At 36.9% G+C, this 19,886-nt stretch overlaps 1 protein-coding gene and 1 long non-coding RNA gene across 2 annotated transcripts; one reads left to right on the top strand and one right to left on the bottom strand.

The window, feature by feature from the left end:
- Positions 1 to 145: 145 nt before the first annotated feature.
- Positions 146 to 18,294, top strand: tbc1d19 (TBC1 domain family, member 19). Its single transcript, XM_043244179.1, has 21 exons — positions 146 to 324; positions 421 to 493; positions 1,323 to 1,368; positions 2,249 to 2,324; positions 3,880 to 3,954; positions 4,040 to 4,103; positions 5,018 to 5,064; positions 5,405 to 5,515; positions 6,301 to 6,373; positions 6,659 to 6,697; positions 7,116 to 7,228; positions 9,558 to 9,632; positions 9,850 to 9,912; positions 11,628 to 11,712; positions 11,798 to 11,842; positions 11,991 to 12,023; positions 12,107 to 12,216; positions 12,333 to 12,424; positions 14,705 to 14,820; positions 15,106 to 15,176; positions 16,598 to 18,294. The coding sequence occupies exons 1-21, from the start codon at positions 226 to 228 to the stop codon at positions 16,670 to 16,672; spliced, it is 1,581 nt and encodes a 526-aa protein (XP_043100114.1). The 5' UTR covers positions 146 to 225; the 3' UTR covers positions 16,673 to 18,294.
- Positions 12,435 to 16,585, bottom strand: LOC122348590. Its single transcript, XR_006251345.1, has 3 exons — positions 16,099 to 16,585; positions 15,910 to 16,019; positions 12,435 to 12,662 (listed from the first exon to the last, which is right to left on the bottom strand). It is a non-coding gene; the product is annotated as an uncharacterized LOC122348590 (long non-coding RNA).
- Positions 18,295 to 19,886: the final 1,592 nt, after the last annotated feature.

Genomic DNA, 19,886 nt, shown 5'->3' with positions numbered 1-19,886 from the left:
AGAAACTAAATACAGGATAAAAACAAAAGCTACATAAAACAGATCCTTTTGTAAAGTTCATTATTTAGATTTTTAAAAGCGGAACTCTTATTCCCGTTAATGCAGGCGTGTCGGAACCTTTTGTCGAAGCCCGTGGTTCCTGAAGGCTTTGTTGCCGTTTTCCTGGATACGGCGCTAGCAGACGATCACAGATAGTCCTGTCAGCCTTATATTAAAAGAGCGACAATGATGGACGAGGGCCTAGAGCTCTCCGTCTCTATAACGCAGATTGTTCAGCGGCTCAAAGGGACTCATTTACACTCGCAACTGGAGAAACAGGCTAAAGTGAGCAGCTTCGGCTAACTGACTGCAGAGTGTGCAACGCGATATACGGTCACTGCAGCACACACTGCCGGCTGATATTTGTGCTTTTCTCCATAGGAATGTTTGCACAAACCAGAAATTAAACTGGAAACGCTGAAAGATGACGTGAGAAGATTGTTAAAAGCATCAGGTACGTCATGGCTGTCGGATGTAGAGTACAATTTTTGATTTTTATAGTATATCTAACTTAAAACCACATTCTTGGTACATTTAAGTGTTTAATCTTTTTCCTTTTTTTCTTTCTTTGAATAAAAAAAAACCCCTACACATTTATTTAATTTATTTATTTTTTTCTTCTTTAGATCTTTCTGTTTATCAAAGAGTGGAAGAAAAATATTTGTTTTTATTAAAATATAAGCATCACAAATTGCTAATAAAAGTTTCTTGAACAGCAAATGACTATATTAGAATCTTTTTTTGGTAATGTGTCTTATAGTAAGTATAGACTAATAAAGTTCTTATAAATCATGTGGTTTATTCATAGTTCATAAACTGTAGTTAATACATTCATAGACTCTAATATATCTAATAATATTTTGCAGTGTTGTTATCTCATCTCAGTTAATATGGTTTCATTACAGAAATGTTCATTAGTAATAAGGAGTGAGCTGTTTTCACTTTAGATTAGGTTATGTAAAATGTAAACTGAACGTGAATTGCATATATCTTCACTGACCCTTAAAATATTTACAAACACATTAAGGACACTCACACACATGTAGTGTACAGAGACAGTGTACAAACTGTATATTCAGGAGGCCTATATTCAGAATATACAGTATATGTAAAACTATAGCAATGAATTTACTGTAAAGTAGCATTTTGCTAATGATTTCTAAGTACTTTAATGTATACTTACAAAGTGTTTTTTTTAATGCTCACTGATGATCGAACATATAATGAATAATCTTAACCTCTATTAAAATAATAAATGTGTTTCTTGTGTGTAATTCTTGTAGGTTGGGAGAGAAAATTACAAAATGCAGTTTACAGGGAATTGCACATGTAAGTGAAATAATTGTGAATAATATAAAATATTTTTTTGTAAATTTCATTAATCACATTACCTGGTTTCTTCTACTTGTATTTTTATTTTATTTTATTTTATTTTATTTATTCCTGTATTACTACACCAAGATCATCAGCAGTAAAAATGATGAGATTTAGACAAAATGATACACTCGCTCTTTCTCTCGCACACAGGTACTTTAAAAGTTTTTGTTCCTCCAGTATTTATATAGTTTTTCTGACAGGAACTACTTTTAGCCAAATGTAAAAATGACAAAAGACAGAATAATTAGATTAAGCTCCAAATACAGGACAGGGCTGACGGGTGCCATCCAAATGACTTTTAAAGAGCGAAGCCAGTAAAATGGTTTGAGCTGGACGTTGTTGCAGATGAGAAAAAAAGTAATACACTCATAAATATATGACACTTTTTTTTAAAATGGACGCTGTTGTGCGTTTATTTTGGCATTTGCACAATCTCTGTTTGTCTTAAAATGAGTGTTTTGAGTTCACGGGACAGAGGAAACACTGAAGGGATTGAAGAAAGAGCTTCATAAAGTTTGATGATGGAATATGGTGCCTTGAAGCCTTGGTGTGTTATAGCACAGGTTTCCCTGCTGAATGTCTTTTTGAGTAGACGTTGATGTGGAGATCTGGTGTATGTCAGAGGTTGAGAGTGGGAGGAGCACATGTATGAATACGAGTCAAAATTTCATTCATTTTCTTCACAGAAGAATGAACAAAAAAGACATATTTACTCCCAGCTGTGTGGTTGTTAGTCAATGGTTTATGCTTTTGTATCATTACTAGTTATTTATGTAATTAATTAGAGTATTCCTTGTTGAACTAATGTGATTTATGTGTTTGTGTGATATAGTCTGCCTCCCTCTGGACACCCTAGAGCCCCTCCTGAACACACCAAAGAGCCCTTGGCATATATGCGCAAAGCCCAGGTACACACTCTTTCTCCTAAATCATTCTTTATTATTCAAAGTTAGTTTTGATGTACCGTATTTCTCTGCTTAAATACAGTCTTAATATTAGAGTAATTTACATTTCTGAATGTCATCGCATAAGTAACAGAAGTTTATGTAATTTTTCTAATAAGTCCTCCTCAAGTTCACAAAGGTACAAAGGTGCAGAGGACTTGCAGATGTAGCTAATCGCATTAACTACAGTATAAACATCATCTGCTTCTTAACATTTAGTTTGAGTAGAAAAATGAATAGCATAGAAATTAACATTAAAAATGATCGGGTCAGTAAGATCTTCTACCCAGCAAGACTGGATTATTTAATCTCATGTAAAGTAAAAGTTTTTGTTTACATGTTTTTTATATATATATATATATATATATATATATATATATATAATATATATACATGCATGTATATATTTCAGAAAAATATGTTTGCATATTAAATAGATTTATATATAGTATTAATTATATAAAATACGTGTAAATATTTTCAAAATATATGCTGTATGTTTGTGTTTATGTATGCATTTATGTATGCATAATAAATATACGCAGTGACCGTATACACACACATACTGTGTTAACAAAAACTCTGATTTTTGAGATCATTAAAAGTTCGACAGAACTAATTTAAATGTCTTTTATTTCATTGCAAAGCTGAATTTTCAGCAGCCGCTTCTCAAGTCTTTAATCATTCTAATATGCTCATTTTTATTCTCAAAACCATTTATGACTTAAATCAGTTGATTAATCTTTGTTTTACTTCAGAGGTTTTACAATTTATTATTATTATTATTTTTTAATACAAATCTTTTGTAACATTATACATGTCTTTACTGTCACTTTTAATCAATTGAAGGAAAAAATGTCATTATTTGTAACATGATCTAACAAAACTTGTTTTGGTGAGATGTTTTGCTTGAAAAGTGGGTGCTATTTTATTTACGATCGATTTTTTTACATTTAGTTATTTTGTTATATTTAGCAAATACATACGCTTAGCGTTGTATAAGTGTACGATTTTATCGGACAAATATCTATATATATCTTATCAGCAAGACATATCGACATATTTTCTACTTTTACAGTAACTGCTATATGATAAATTATGCCGATGTGATGCGTATTGCCGATAAGAGGAATACTTCAGCTCACATGTGCTCAGGGTGTGTTAGTGATTAGAAGTGTGTACTGCATCTTTTTCTGCAGCAATTGATATATAGTTTATTTACAATCATTTTCAAAGCTTTAATGTACTGTCATTATAAAAGAACTTTATTATTCTTGTTAAAAACTTACCAAAAAGAAAAGTAATTTGCTTAGAATTTCTACACAGGAGAGACTTGGTGTTGAGTCTAAACAAAAGGAAATATATCGGTATCGGCTATCGGTAAAAATGAGTTCAGCATATATCGGTATATATCGAGTATAGGCAAAAATCCGATATTGTGCATCCCTAGTCTTTTTGGAGCCATGTGGAGTGCGTGATGGATTAATGAATGATAGTTTGTCTTGTTTCTGGTTGTTAGGTGAGCTGGGAGAAGAGGATCTTGAAGAGTTTGAACAGTATGTGCTCTGAGTTGGGAATTCCTTTGGCACGGAAGGTAAAAGTTGAGTTCAGTGTATGTAGAGTGACTCACTTACATGTGCGTTTGAGCAATTAAACTCCGTTTTGTCTTTCTTATACAGAGGCCAGTCCCAGAGCAGAAAGAACTGACAAATAAATGGAATGAGATGGGAACTGATGAACCAGGTAATGCAGACACTCACAGTCTGTGCTTCCACTCTGACACGCTCAAGGCTACATCCCAGTGTGTGTGTGTGTGTGTGTGTGTGTGTGTGTGTGTGTGTGTGTGTTGCAAAATGTTTACACACAGAGGTTTGGCTCACGCACAGAAGCCCTGAGCAGTATAACAGCTCCATAACAATGCTATCAGTTTGCACTGTATATGATAACATTCACCGCTTTCTGCAGGACACTGGCATAAACAGGCCTTCCTGTGAAACCAGAGCATGTCCAGATGCCTGGACCACGTCCCAATTACCAATTGCTTGTTTCTTGCGTTTTCTTCTGCTTGCACTTTCTTTTGTTCTGCTTCTGACTTACGATTTCAGCATGACTTGCAGCTTTTTGCAGTTTTTATTTCTTTTTGTAAAGCTTTTGACTTACGATTGTGTATGCATGTGCTATACTTGCAGCCTAGAGTAAAACATACAGTGAACACACAGTGTGTTACTTCCAGAATGAGCTTTTGGTCATCAGTAGTTCTTGCTAACGTTCAGTTGGTTAATAGTAGAACACAGAACTAGACATTTATGTCGTTTTCCATACAATGAAAGTGCACAGAAAGTGTCATAAAATCATACACAACTTGTAGGATATCTTCCAGATCTTCTGAATCTCTGTGAGAGACTCCAGCACTGTATTTTCTTTGTATTTTAAGCGCTTATCTATTAATATTAATCATTGTGGATGTGAAATGCCACATCAATTAAGATACTGATGTTGCAAGTTAAGACTCCCGTTACTTACAGAGTGTCTTTGACATGACTGAAGGCTTAAGATTGAGAGAATTTCGTCATTGTGTTTTCCAATTAGACACTAATTGGTAGGCTATTACAATATACAAGTTTGGAAGCGCTCAGATCAGTGTTTTCTTATTGCAGACCTGAGCAAGTTCAGGCCTGTCTACGCACCCAAAGACTTCCTTGAGGTGGGTTTTCGCTTACATAATCAAATCAGTTTATTGAAAACATCCGGTCCAAATGAGAAAGATAGGGCTGGATATGAAGCAGCTGATTGGATTCCCTCAGGAAATGTTAGGTTAAATTACTCTGAGTGAGAATTGACTGAGAGGTTGTTTTGATAGCACCACTGTGTTTACACTTATGAATGGTTTATTTATTGCTGGCTATATATAGTTAGTTTGTCCAGATGGGATAAGAGGGGTTTCTAGAAAGTCTTAGCAAAGCTTGTGGCATTTATCACGTCTGTCACTTATACGTGTTCTTATTTAGTTGATATATAAAGCATAATGTTTCTTTTTTGTGTAGGTGTTGGTTGGTTTAAAAAACCCAAATAATGAGCGCAATGAAGATCTCACGGTCAGAAGCCACTGGGGATTAATCCAGGTTTCCCTCAACATCCGTGACATTCCTCAGATGGTGAGGCTCCTTTTTTTTTTTTAAATTTCTCTTCATTCTATTTTCACGTCAAGACACAAACAATGTGCCTTGTGCCTGCTGATTATCATCTGAAACCATTTCTCTAAACAAATTACAGTAATCGGGAGTTAGAGACAAATCTAAATGACTCTATCTCGGTGCTCGCTGCTCCTGTAGACCATTTCTTAGCTGAAACGTCTTCATTTTGATTTCCATTGCTTTCATGACGTCTGAGATTCTGAATCATATTTTCATGTAGCGTTAACAGTGGTCAAACCAACAACAAAAAACACTTACACAAGCTAATCTGTTATCATTACATTACTCAGGCATGAAAATTACACGGCCCTGACCTAACAACAACGAGTCGTCCAAGTGTATGTCGGATGATTTTGATCTTTTATGACAACGTTTTGGCATGTTCCAGAAAGCTCTAGAACGGTACAGAATGTTGCAGAAATTCTAGTATGTTCCAATCCTTGCAAAAGCAAAATATCTTTAAAAAAACATGCGAAATTAGTACAAAAATGTATCTGTACTAAACCAGTGTTTTATAATTAACATATAAAAAACATATAAAACATGTTCTAAAATTTCTGACCTGAACCATAAAAATGTAAGCGAAAAAATTATTTTGTTATATTGTCTCATGCATTAGTAGTGATTGATGTAAAAAGAAAAAAAAGAGAAAATATTTTCAAGGCTATGAATAGATAAATGGATATAAATAAATGTCCATTGGTAGACATTCGATCATTTAGACCAGTTATTCATATTTGTTGCAGAGGGAAATGTATCCAGAGCTAGGTCTTACTTACGGACAACTTGGTATAGATGATCACACTCATGTTCCTCCAGGTAATTATTTACAAGTATTATCCGTAACATAATGCAGTAATATTACCTTCCACACTAGTCCAAATATGACTTTCCTCCTGGTGAGCTTTTCTCTTACTGCCATGTCATAAGTCAACGGACCCATTACCTAAACTTGTAATGTTTTGACCCTATAAACTCTCTATGTAGTCTTTATGATTGTATTTAATGTTACCGAAGAGGTACACTGCTTATGTTCAAATATTGGTATTGTATAGTTTGTTTGCCCTCTCACGTCTTTCCTGTTTCTCTGCTGTTTCAACACAGATTTGTTTGAGAGCGAACACATTCACATTGGAAAAAAAGGTAAAAATAAACTCTCTTTGTCGTTATCACGACACGAATGCTTGTTTTATGCTGCTTTATCGCTGGGTCTTGTGGAGAATATTTGTTTAATATTTGCCGTTCCGTTTCCCCTCAAATAATACAGTCTGGTCAGATAGATGCTTCCTCCGCTGCCTGTGATGTCCCATGATGCCATATATTCAAAGAACAGGACTGTGTGTTAAAAGACAATTGTTTTCAACATTGATTATAATAAGCATTGTATCCTAAGTACTGAATCAGAATATTAGGATGATTTCTGAAGTATCGTGTACACTGAAAAACGGATCAGTGGCAGAGTTTACATCTGTTTAAGGTTGTAGACACATCCACGAGGTTTCTCTCTGAAAGTCTTGATGAAAACGGAGAGGGTGGCACTTGTTTTTCTGTGTTTGTGCAGTGGTGAGCGAGCAAGACAGCGCAGCGGCGCAGCAGTACAGCAGGCAGGGCTGCCCCACCGGTCTCAGGGCCCAGCTGTGGTCGCTCATCCTGAATACTACTAATGATCCCGAGGTAAGGACTCAGTTTCTTCTAAATGGAGCAAGTGAATTTCTGAGGATTTTTCAGTTTCTCAGAAACCCTCAACCTGTGTAGTTCTGCTGTGTTTAGCTTTTTTTTTATATGCAATTTGTGTAACAGCAGCAATAATCTACAACTACAGCAATAACCGACAGCGGCAGCGTAGCAGATCCACTCTTCCAAGACCAAATACATTAACACCGTCATGTTCATCACCATACTAAAGTCTTCAGAGAGTTACTGTTTATACGGTTTACACTGTTTAAAAGTTCGGGATCTGTAAGATTATTATTATTATTATTATTATTATTATTTTTATTTTATTATTATTTTGGTTACTTTTATTAAGCAAAAACACATTAAATAGATCATAAGTGACAGTTATTATATAAAACAAATTCCAGCAAACTCTATTCGTGTTTTGTTCAAAAGGATCATGGTAAATAAACTGATGATGAGAAATAAATGTTTATTTAGCACCAAATCAGCATATTAGAGTGATTTGTGAAAAATCAAGTTGACACTAAAGATCGCAATGACTGTTAAAATTCAGCTTTGCCAGGAATACATAACATTTAAAAAATAATATTTTAAAAATATCTTTATTACAATATTTCTATTTAAATGAATGCAACCTTGGTGAGTTGACCTTCTTTCACAAACCCCACATTTTTGAACGGTAGTTTTTTGTCCTTTTCTTACACACACACACACACACACACACACACACACAGTCATGCACAGATCCTCAAACATATATAAAACTGCCATAAATATTTTCTTTAAATGTAAACAGATAGACCTATTTGTATATCTTAATTGACGTTTATGGCAGTTGTTGTGAACGTGTGCCAGAACTGACATTTCATGGGTATTTATTTGTACTTATCAGACACATTCACGGCCGAAATGTTCCATATGCTGTGCAAAAGACACTTTCAGAGTACAAGTAATAAAAGCATTACACTGTTTTGTGAGGGCTAATAAAAAATAAATAGAAGCGGTTAATATATTATCACAGTAGAGAAAGGCTCAAATCAAGTTAACATCAGAGTAAAGTATGTTTGGTTGCTGTAAAAGCATTTTTTGCTGATGTTGGAGCATTATCCAAGTTCTCTTTTAAAAGCTGGATTGCTGTTAATGATAATTTGCATGCTGATATTGACATCTGATATTGTACACCGGTTCAGACCCAGCAGTCCAGTTAAGTGTGAAAACGGAATTAAATACATAATCCTTCCTAATACAATTATCTTTGAGCTGCTTGTGGGGCAGAAATGACAGAGCAGGTACCCACTGTGATTTTTCACTCTGGCTTATAATAGCTGCCATTTTCAGATGTGAAGCAATGTCTTCCAGCTGTCCGCTGGGTCCTCGGGCCTTCATTAAAGCAGTGAAACAGCATCTGGAGAATGTACTTTCTCTATGTGTTAATAAGAAGACAAACACCCGGCGTGGGGCCACACATTTTAAACAAGTAGAGTAATCCCTCACTTTTCGAGCTAGCGCTGTAGATGCGGGCAGGACAGGGGCCAGTGGAATGACAGAGAGGGGAAGAGGGGAAATCACCAGAGGTTTAAATGTTTCAGGTGGAACAATTATGTAACTGCTGATAAAGCAGCTGTCTGGATGACAGAGACCAGCTCGCATGCCTGTTCTCAGAAAAATGGGAAAAATTCTCCTGTCCTTCAAGGACAATGGGCTTTCAGGAAGACTCTGATTGGAGGGTAGCTTGTAAATGTTTAAAGTGAAGGGATAGTCCAAGTTAATTATGATAAAGTTAGCTTGCAATTATGATTTCCAAGTAAGAACTTCCGGTGATGAATTATCTTGAAAGCTGGAAAATTGAAAGCTTTCGACTGCAGTGACTCTTCATGAACAGGATTATTGGTAACGCTTTAGTATGAGGTCTAGTTCTCACTATTAACTAGTTGCTTATTAGCATGCCTGTATTAACTGTTTATCAGTACTTATGGTCGTGCAGAATATGTGTACATACAATTTTGGCTTTTAACAAAAAACAGAACATAACATCTCATTTTAAATATATTGAGACCTGGTTGTAATTATCTGCAGGGATACGTTCCAGTCCAGCATTTTGTGACATTTAACATTTTTGACCCAGCGATCTTATTAATATGCTGCTTACAATAGCAATTTAATTTGTTAATTGGCTAGTATAATTAACTTAGCTCTAATGACTGGGGATAGTTTGATCTGTGTATAAGTGCTTCTTTATCCATTATGCATCTGTTAATTCAATTCAGCTTACTGAGATAAATTGACTCTGTGCCAATTCTTTTGTTTTTATTTCATTAAACAGGACATAATGCATTATGAACAGCTGAAGGCTAGAGTCATACACCATGACCTGCTGGTGGACAACCTAATATACAAGGTACATTATCAGTACAGTTTATTTGGTGGAAATAGTCTTGACCAATAGAGTAACAGTTCTGAAGGGTTATATGCTTAACTTGATTGTATGCTTAACTTGTGAAGAGATAAAATGACAAGAGGATGAAGTTTAAACCAATAAATAAAAAAAGTCTCCAATTGTTTTGTACCCAGTGCATCCGTTTCTGATTCAAATGCCCGATTCTTTTTCTTCTCAGGATGTGAAGCTTACTGCAAGCAATGACGATTACTACTTTGTGTTTGAGGACTATTTATATCAAGTGAGTGAATGAATGAATGTCACTCCGTTACACATTTACAACACAACCTTTCGGTCAGCTGATTACCAATGAGAATTCTCACGGAGTCATAAAAAGCTTTGATAATCAACGGAGGAGGACAATTTCCCAAGTTATCTCGAACTTGACGTTGATAGAGGTCTTTGTACACGTATATGGCTGTAGACTAAACTGTCGTGAGAACGCCGCTCATGCAGAATCATGCTCTTTGACTTCATGTACCTAAAACCAGATAGACACAGATAGGACTGTTATGCAGTCTCACAGACAGACCTCTCTAAATAGACTTCATGAGTCATATGAGCTTTATTAACTTTCCACTGCTTGATATCAACTTTCACCACAAAATCATAATAAAGTTTAATTTGCGGGTTTGTTTTTTTCTATAAAATAGCTAAACGTGCTCACATTCACTGCCTTTAAATGGTTATGAAGAATAATTAATTCAGCATACACTCCTGAAGTAATTTGAGAGAGATTCGCTCTTGCTGTTAACCGTTTCATTAGCCCATATCCTCTTTGCTTCTGTCCTGAGACTGTTATACATCAGAAATAGCCAGTTGTTAGGGTCTTCACAAGCACATAGTGTTGTCACTATGGAACATGAATACGAGATGCAGGTGTGAGGTGACAGAGGAGCTGGGCTGCTTGTAAATATTGGTTTAGTGTGAACTCTTTGGGTAGTTCAAGAATTTCAGACGCTGTGTGGTCATGATATGATGATTAGAGAAGTGCATTTTATGAAAAGTAGGGTGAAACGGTTCGTAGCAGCTCTTCGTGTGCATTACCAAGAGCGAGCAGATTTTGTAAACTCTGAAGGTCCTCTGTTATTTGCTTCATTTTTATTTTTTTGAGCACTTCAGCTCCATTTTAATTCAACATATTATTATTTTATTATAATATAGCAATTCTCAACCACGATATAGGACGTTGCGAGAGGTTGCTAAGGTGCATTTCGGTTTGCAAAAACTACAAAATATTCCAAAATATGAAAAAATAAATCAATAATTAAAAATCCGAAGAAAATGCAGTTACCGAGAAACTCCCATCTTAGAAATATTTTTATAAAGACCGCTGTTTTTAAAATTAAGTGTATTTGCATTTTGAGGTAAATAACAAAAAAAGGCAGAAACGCATCTGCTTGACCTCTGCGGTCTAAAGCCCTAAAGTGGCTCTTCAAATGTAATTGGACCAGGAAACAAACAATTTAACAAAGATACAATGTGCGCGTACTGCGTAATCCATGTCTCTGTGTGCTGCCAATTATAGAGTTCTGCAGAGAAGTTAGTATCACTACTGTTTTTTTTCCTAAAAAACAACTACATTATAGTTGCTAGCATTAAGCTTACAACAACTTTTTCAATGTATATTTAGAACAGTTCTCCCTACAAGTTTTAGAATAGTTTACAAGAGTGATAAACGAGGCCGTAAAAGCAAACAAGTGGGTAGATGATTGATGTTTGATGTTCTCGATAACTTTTTTTGGTCCTGTTAAGCCACTTGCTAGCACCAGTGAGCAGATTAATAAAAGCCTTTACTGATCTAATTATGTAATGGAATAAAACATGAAAATTCAGTTTGTGAAAAAAATCTATTCAAGAACCCAACAGCATTTTTGGTAAAATACTAAATTCCTGTTTTTGGCCTACAAAAATCATCCCTGCGTCACTCACTTTTTCCATTGTTTTTCTCCACAGGTCTTGCTGTGTTTTTCTCGAGACACTGCAGTCCTGGAGCATTTCAACTACAACTGCGCCACACCGCCTAAATCTTGCATCCAAAGTAATGTCTTTTGAACGTTTATCTTTGTTGATATTATATCTTCCTCAGCTTCTTCCCAGTCTATATATATATTTTTCCCCCTCAGGCAAGTCTGGCTCAGAGCAGTGCTCCGTGGTTTACCCCCCGAATGGTGAGAGAAACGCTTTTACAAGCGCAATATTGTCTTCAACTGAAATGTGTCAGAAACCAGGGCCAGTGCGTTTAATAGATTTATTCTTTTTTTTTCGGTTTCCCGTAATCATTTTGCAATAACGGGAAATGACCTCTCTGTCCCGTAGGTGTCATTCCATTCCACGGCTTCTCGATGTATGGTGAGTATGAAGAATAGAGCACGTAGCCTCAAGAAGCAAAACCCATTTTGTAAACGAGCATCTATCTGCATCCTGTGCTGCAGTTGCGCCACTGTGTTTCTTATATAACGAGCCTTCGAAGCTGTACAGCGTGTTTAGAGAGATGTATATTCGCTACTTCTTCAGACTACACTCTATTTCCTCGCATCCATCTGTGAGTATCTGTGTGTGCTGTTGATGTAACATGATTGATTGCCTTTGTGACAATTTACTTAGGATGATGGCCGTTTCTGAGCTCACCAAACCTGTGTGTGTGTGTGTGTTTGTTAGGGCATAGTGTCTTTGTGCTTGCAGTTTGAGAGATTACTGCAGACTCATCTTCCCCAGCTTTTCTACCACCTAAGAGAGATTGGAGCCCAGCCGTGAGTTCACGTAGAAGATCACTCAATAAACTCATTTTTATTGCATGTCTTGTATGATACATATTTATAAAAAAGAAATTTGTTCTTTATTCTTTTTTTAATTTATTTGTTATATGTCATTTTATTATGGGCCAAGCACAGAATCGTCTAGTTTCCTAGGCAGTTTGTCAGATTGTATCTATTAGTCGTCATCGTCTTCTTCTCCATCTTCTTTGTCGTCGTCTTCCTCTCTGGAAGTCTATGGAAGCCCATATGGAAAGTTTAGAAATTTGGCACACAGATAAAGAACAGTCTGAATATTAAAACCACATTTTGAGTCTCTATCTTAAACTCTCTAGCTTCACTAAAAGGCCGTGTTTGCACCCATATTTTCTAATGATCAAAGGAGCAACATTTTTTAGTTTGGCTCATGATGAGTCAGATTTTATAAATGTGATGTACATTTCTACTTGGCAAAAAGGTATCAATAGAATTTCAATGGACCAAACCATTCTCTTAAAGCGTGATCCATGGTTAGAAAAAGTTTTAACAGGAGAGCTACTGCAGATTTCAACTTCAATCCTTCTCAAACACACCTAATCAAGCTCTACTAAGACAGGTGTGTTGAGGTTTGGGGTCTGTTCTTCGTTGGTCACTAACACTGTTAGCAGGGTTGATGGTTGGTGATTTGGCATGATGTTGAATTGTTTGGTTCTTCAAAGCTTATCCCAGAGTTGCTGTCATAGCAACAGGTCCATAAGCTTAAACCTGCTCTGTAGAAGGCTTATTTCATGTAAACAGGATTAGATCACATCTTTTTAATACTTAAAATCTGCCCCAGCCCTTGCTACTTTATTACAAGAATACGCAACTGATCCAGGGACAATAATTTGAAATCACTAAATATTAATTTGAAAACAATTTAATAATGTCGTTTAGACTATAATACTGTAGACACAGACAGCTTTACTTATTGAAAGATTTATTTGTAATAAAATAATTACTTAAAGCGTTAGTCTCACACATGCACTGCAAATAATGCTTTTCTGTCTTTTTCGGTCAAGAAGGATTTCTAGACAAGTAAAAATGAAAAAAAAACTAGTTAAAATTAAGTGACACTTTTTGCTTAGAACAAGCAAAATAATCTTTCAATGAGGAAAGCAAAATTCTTATTTCAAACAGAAAACAAGATTATTTTGCTTACACCACTGGCAGATTATTTTGCTTGTTTGAATTTAATTTGACTTCGTTTAATCTGAGTTGTGCATTAATTTGTGTGGTGACATATATTATGTTAGTGGCTTGATAGAGTGCGTGAGATGCAGTAAACTTGATCTTTGACCCTTAAGAAACTCTCATTTCTGCTGTCATGTAACAAATCTGCTTTAAAGACAAAATTAAACGAATGCTAATTACAACATTGAAATAATATAAAGCCTGTACAAATACTACCAATCATGTAAAAAAAACCCCAAAAAACCCCAAACTAAAAATATCATTAATAAATTTGCACATTTATCTATTATAGTGCTTGACTGTTTCTTTATAAAGGTACAGAAATTCGTCATGTTTTTGTCAGATGTCTTTTTTAGTTATATGATGTTGCTGACTACAAAGGATCTGTGCAAAACTTGCTAAATAATACGATCTACAATGAAAGAGAGAGCAAAGCCATATTAAGAGACTAAACAGAAGCACCCAGAACACATCAGCAACTGCAGAGGAACGTGATTAAAACCACCTAGAACCTCAACCACACAGCAATGGGTTAAAAACCTCCCAAAACAAATGAACAGCTAAAAAACATCATGCTAAACCCAACTTAGCAGCAGGCTAAACACCAGCAAGGGGCACCATAGCAAATTCACAGCAATGTGCTAAAACCACCCAAATCTTAGCAACAATATAGCAACGAGCTAAAAACCAACTAAAGTCCTAATTTATTACACATAACTAATATAAAGCGTATGTTACTTTGGTTTCCTGCTTATAAATATAATGTATTGTTATTCTCATGCGTGAATGTTCTTTATTTACATATTTACGTTACATTTATGCTGATGTTGATTAGGTTTCCAGCTGAAACGATGAACTCGCTTCAGTGAGAGTTATTGTAGCAGCGCAGCGCCATCTAGTGGATGCGTTATGCACACACAAGCCTCATACCTCAACATTTGTGAAACAAACAGACATTTTGAATAAAGGTTTAGGTCTATACTGTATGTATGTTCGTTTGTTTTTTTCTTTTGGGAGAGTTTTTCAGTGTGTGTGTGTGTGTGTGTGTGTGTGTGTCTTCCTTAGGTTGCGTATTGCCTTTAAGTGGATAGTCCGGGCCTTCTCAGGATACCTGTCCACCGACCAGCTCTTATTGTTATGGGACCGTATCCTGGGATATGACTCTTTAGAGATAGTAGCAGGTAGATGGATATTTTCTAACGTCTGACCTTTTGCCAACTATTGTGAACACGATAATTTTACTATTTCAAATCACTTGTTGAATACGGCCAGATTTTTATGTCAGGAACTTAATGGATAAATAGTTAATCGCTATGTTTAAGAGGTGTTAAACTGTTTTTAATTTACCTTCATTTTGAAAATGTGACCTCTATGTTAGGGCACTCTTAAATAAGCAGGGTCAGTCAGTTAAATGGCATACACCCAGTTTCCTGGATGATGACTGTTTGTCTGTCCCTCTTTTTCAGTCCTGGCTGCTGCTGTCTTTGCCTTCCGAGCCGAAAACCTAATGGAAGTGACATCACTGGCATCAGCTGAGGTTGTTACTTGTGTGTGTGTGTGTGTGTGTGTGTGTGTGTGTGTGTTAAGCAATACAAAAATAGTGTCTTCACTCACAGCCAACACTAGTAACTCAGTCCACCCAAGGCACATGTTTCAAAATCGCTGGGATAACCACTTTTAAAAGTGGACCAAGTCCCCCACACCCCAGCTCTAAAATGTTTTGACGATGTAATGTCAAATGTGATGGGAATTTAAGCATGACAGTTAACTGTCGACACTGTATATGTGTGCGAGTGTGTGTATCCTTCTGTGCCTTTGTATGTGTAACAGGTTATAACTCCCTACTTAAAAGAATATTCTGGGTTTAGTACAAGTTGAGGCCAACAAGAAGCCCAATTGTTTCCAAATAAACAAATCTGTTTCATTTAGGCACTTATAGTAACTGTAAAATGATGATTTAAAGCACTTTAGAGAGGTCACATGGTATTTCGACACATTAACGATTCGACACACGATTTCCCACATTAACCAAGATATGTAAAGACAAATCTACATTATTTTATTAACTTGTACTGAATTCAGAGGCACTGTATATTTTGATAAAAATCTATTTTACCTAATTAACTTTTTAAAATGCAAAAGCCCGTATTGAACTTCATTTCTATGTTTAACTTTTATGAAAGCATCCTGCGCTAGCTAAGAGGTTTGCGCTGTCGGATGCTGTCGCATTCAACTGCTTGATTGACAGCTGTAGTAAAAGTGCATCTGACCTGCTTTCATGAATTCTGGCTGTGACCTGCAGTGACGCACGGGCCTGGGCCCCAAGACTCTGTGAAGATGCTGCTGGACAGTATCTGCTTGCTTATGTACCACCTGGTCCCTACAGGAGAAAGTATCATAACACGTTGTATTTTTAGTGCCCAGGCCTGGTCATGAAACATTAGAGGAGACGTGCTAACCTGATAGGGGCCTCTAAATTTATTTGCTTCCAATTCCATAAGGACCGAAGCTTGAGAACACTTGATTCCCTCTGAAGGCCCCCGCCCAAACGGCTCCTGTGAGGCGGATGCACTCTTAGCACCTTCCAAGCTCTTGAGACTCCATTTGGTGAAACTGGATTGGCGGCTATGCGTCTTTATAGTTCTGCTAAAGGTGTGGTCATATCAGCAAACGTTCTCATGCATTAAAAAGTTCATTATGCACTGTCAGTATCAAACTGAGGTTGTTGGGGAGTGTGCTAAATCCGTATGGCCAACCTAAACATCTGCTGAACTTTCTTCTGAATGAAAACACAGTGCCTGGTGCCTTCATTGCCAGGCAATCGGAGTAAAGTCTCTGTTGTGAACGTTTACCGTAATGGATAATGCTAGCTTAAATCTACAGCCGCGATTTGTATATTGCAGTACATGGTGAGAAAAAGCCTTGATTTTTGCATTTTCGATTCTTTTCTTCTTGCAGGCTGTTCTTGCAGACCTCTCAACCCTAAAGGTGATGCCCTTGCTGCAGATCTTCCTCTTTGCCACCTCTGTCTAAGAAGTCGGTGGTCCATTTGCGTTTCAGTGACTGGATGTTCCAGTCCATCTTGATTTCATGTTGACTTTAAAGGGTTAGTTAACACACAGTGTCAGTAATCTGCCATTAATTATTCATCCTGATGTCTTTTCAAACCCATAAGACCTTCGTTCATCTATGGAACACAAATTAAGATATTTGTAATCAAATCAAAGAGCTATTTGAACCTCCATAGACGGCAACACACCTGAAATGTTCCCAGGTTCATAAGTTAGTAAGTACATGGTAAAACAGTCCATGTGAAATCAGTGGCTCAACTTCTATGAGAACCAAAAATATCATAACGTAACCATTCTTCTTACCTGAGTTGCGTCTTCCACTATTTTGGAGATCACTTAAAGATGTATTTGACGTAATCAGCGTTGTTTACGTTTGGGAGGAATAGCACACACATGAATGTAATGAGCGTTGTTTACAATTAGGACTTTTACCGATGTGATTACTACATTTCTGGAGCTGGGAACATTTCAGTTGTGTTGCTGTCTATGGAGGGTCAGATAACTCATTTGAGCGACGTCATTTAAACAACGGTTGAACAATTAATGATACAATTCCAATTTTTTCATTTCTTTTTATGGACCAAACATTTTCTTGTATGTTCCACAGAAGAAGGAAAGTCATATAAGGTTTGGAAAAACAACAAAAAAAGACAAATATGAATATATGTATTGAGGAGCCATTATATGATGGCCACCTATCGAATAACCCGTAGGAACTACTTTAGCCCATATAACAGTTTTCATGTGGCGAGGCATTGATTCGGCGAGGGGGTATCTGGTACTGAAATGTCAACGGCAAGTCCCCCATACATTTCCCATATATTCTGGTTTGGTGGTGATGTACCTTGAACGCCTTTTCCAAGTCTACTTTCCAAGTCTAACTACAAATGTTTGACTTGGGTGAATTTGGAGGCCAAGACCTTAACAAATGCACATTGTGTTCAGTCTGTGACAATTCTGGCATGCCCGCATTATCCTGTTGACGGTGACCATCCCCAACAGATTGCCGTGACAGGTGCTCTTAGTTTGCATCAGTGTTCAGATACCTGACAGTACAGTGTCAAGAATTGTACTGCTGGGATAACAGGGCCTAAAGTGGCCCAAGAAAACATTGCCCACGGCATAACACCGCCATCGCCGGTCAGTATCCAAACAAAAGTACATCCAGTTGTCATATCCGCTGATAATCGATGCATCACTCCTTGTGATGCACCAGGAATCTTGATTCATCAGACCAGGCCACTGTCTTGAGGAGGCAGCGATGAACGCACGGCCTTGGTCACCCCTGCTGTAGCTGTGAACAATGCTCTCTGGCATCGGTGAGTTGTGAACGACTGTGTTAGGTTTAGGGTTACACTATTTGGCCTTCTGTGCACCACTTTTGATTCATACTACAATGGCACGTGAACAACCCAGAGGGTTTCCAAGATTGATAGCCGGTAATCAGGTGGTGTGTGTGTGTGTATATATAATATAATATAATAGCCTTAGAATTGCATATTGGCAACAAAGATAAATTCCCTGGCACCCCCAAATACCCCCCTCAAAAAACCTCAAAATTTGTACTAGTAAGTTTTAAAGATTCCCCAGATAAGGCATTGTAGAGATCGTAGGCATAGCTCAAGCTTTGAAATGATTGGTTTAGGGTACTCTGGTTAGCTCTTTGGCTTAGTGCCAGTTAATTTGGATGAGAACACTTATCAAACTTGAAAATAAGTCGTTTCCATGGATAACACATGAAGCTCTGGTGGAGATCTATATTTGCCTTTCGTATTTGCGTAAGGGCTGTTTTGTGTGACTATTAATAAACTCAGATCTCATTACACTCCCTGAGATCACCAAAAAAATGTTACTGATGGATTTGAAAGGGAAATGCAGGTCGTTTTGAAGTCGTGCACCAAATGAATTGTGTCATTGTTTGTTTTGAGAACTCTACACATCCCTGCATGTGCAATAATGTAACATACATTTTATGCAGATTGCAAGTAATCAATGTTTATTATCCTTGGATTGCTAAAATACTTTTTTACACTAACGTCACTTGTTTATAGGATATTTCTGTTATTGACAGTAGCGATTTATTTATTAGCAGTTATCTGATGCAGAAATGCATGTGAAAAATTACATTTGGAACTGTTTATTCATTATCCATTCAATAAAAGCTGTACATTATAAACGCAATTTTATGTTAAGTGCAACTATTCGATTGCCCTGCAATAACGACCACATCTTTGCTTAAACTACAGTAAATACGTATTTAAATATATTGAATTCAATCAAAGCCATACCGTATTAACAGTAATTTAACAATATTTCAGTATGACTTTTTTTTAACAGATTTTTGGATTTTAAATTAGCATTTTTGTAAGAAAAACAAAGTCGCCTAGTGCATTGGGCCGCATGTATTTCAGCATCATTCATGACCCTACAAGTTGACCCCAGCTTATAGCAAGCTCCAGCGGCTCTCTGACATCTGCTCCGTCCGTCTATCCGCCTGCCCCTCTCATTCCCTCTGTGCCTCATATCAAATTATGCCACTCGTCTGTTTTCTGCCCTGCTTTTCGCTCCCCATTGCCTCACACTGGTCTCTCGGTACATCTGCCACCTGTTTACACGGCTTCCCACGCCCTGTCCCGTTATTACCGGACTCTCAGTCACCATGGGAGCAGCGCACCTCTAGCGGTCCCTCACTGTACCATAGCACCGCTCCTCGCTCAAACATTTCTTTTAGACAGGCACTATCACATTTCCTCTGCCTCTCTCTTGGGCACCTTTTATATATTTAGACCTCTGTAATAACTGCCCTCCTCCCCTGCTGATACAGTTGAAACCTTTATGCAGGAAGTTAAGGGCGCTTGTTTCGGGCCTACGTATTATTCGTATTATTTTTACGAGTAATAATTGCACTCCGTAACAAATTTCATCAATATAAGCATTTATATCGAATAATACAATATCAGTACACTACAGTGATACGATTGACTTTTTTTCCGTGCACAGTGTGTGATACTTAAAGCTGCACTCAAAGCTTTTGTTAGTGTTGTTAGCTGATAGATCAAAGAGTATTGATGTTTTAGTCTTTATACTGACACCTGTTGGCCTGGATGCATTACCTGAGTGTAATTATTGGTGCCTTCACATTAAATCTCATGTTGCGTTTCCTTGCTTTGCTTTTT

This window comes from Puntigrus tetrazona, chromosome 7 (genome assembly GCF_018831695.1).
Source record: "Puntigrus tetrazona isolate hp1 chromosome 7, ASM1883169v1, whole genome shotgun sequence".
Classification (NCBI taxonomy): Eukaryota; Metazoa; Chordata; class Actinopteri; order Cypriniformes; family Cyprinidae; genus Puntigrus; species Puntigrus tetrazona.
Note: the sequence above shows the minus strand (reverse complement) of the source record. Positions and strands in the feature narration are given on the sequence as shown.

What these genes read in the sequence shown, in the direction of transcription:
- tbc1d19 (XM_043244179.1), top strand. Translation starts at nt 226, where the DNA reads ATGATGGACGAGGGCCTAGAGCTCTCCGTCTCTATAACGCAGATTGTT. An exon ending in CACCCAAAGACTTCCTTGAG is followed by an intron (nt 5,065 to 5,404) that starts GTGGGTTTTCGC and finishes TTTTTTGTGTAG; the next exon opens with GTGTTGGTTGGTTTAAAAAA. An exon ending in CATCACTGGCATCAGCTGAG is followed by an intron (nt 15,177 to 16,597) that starts GTTGTTACTTGT and finishes TTCTTCTTGCAG; the next exon opens with GCTGTTCTTGCAGACCTCTC.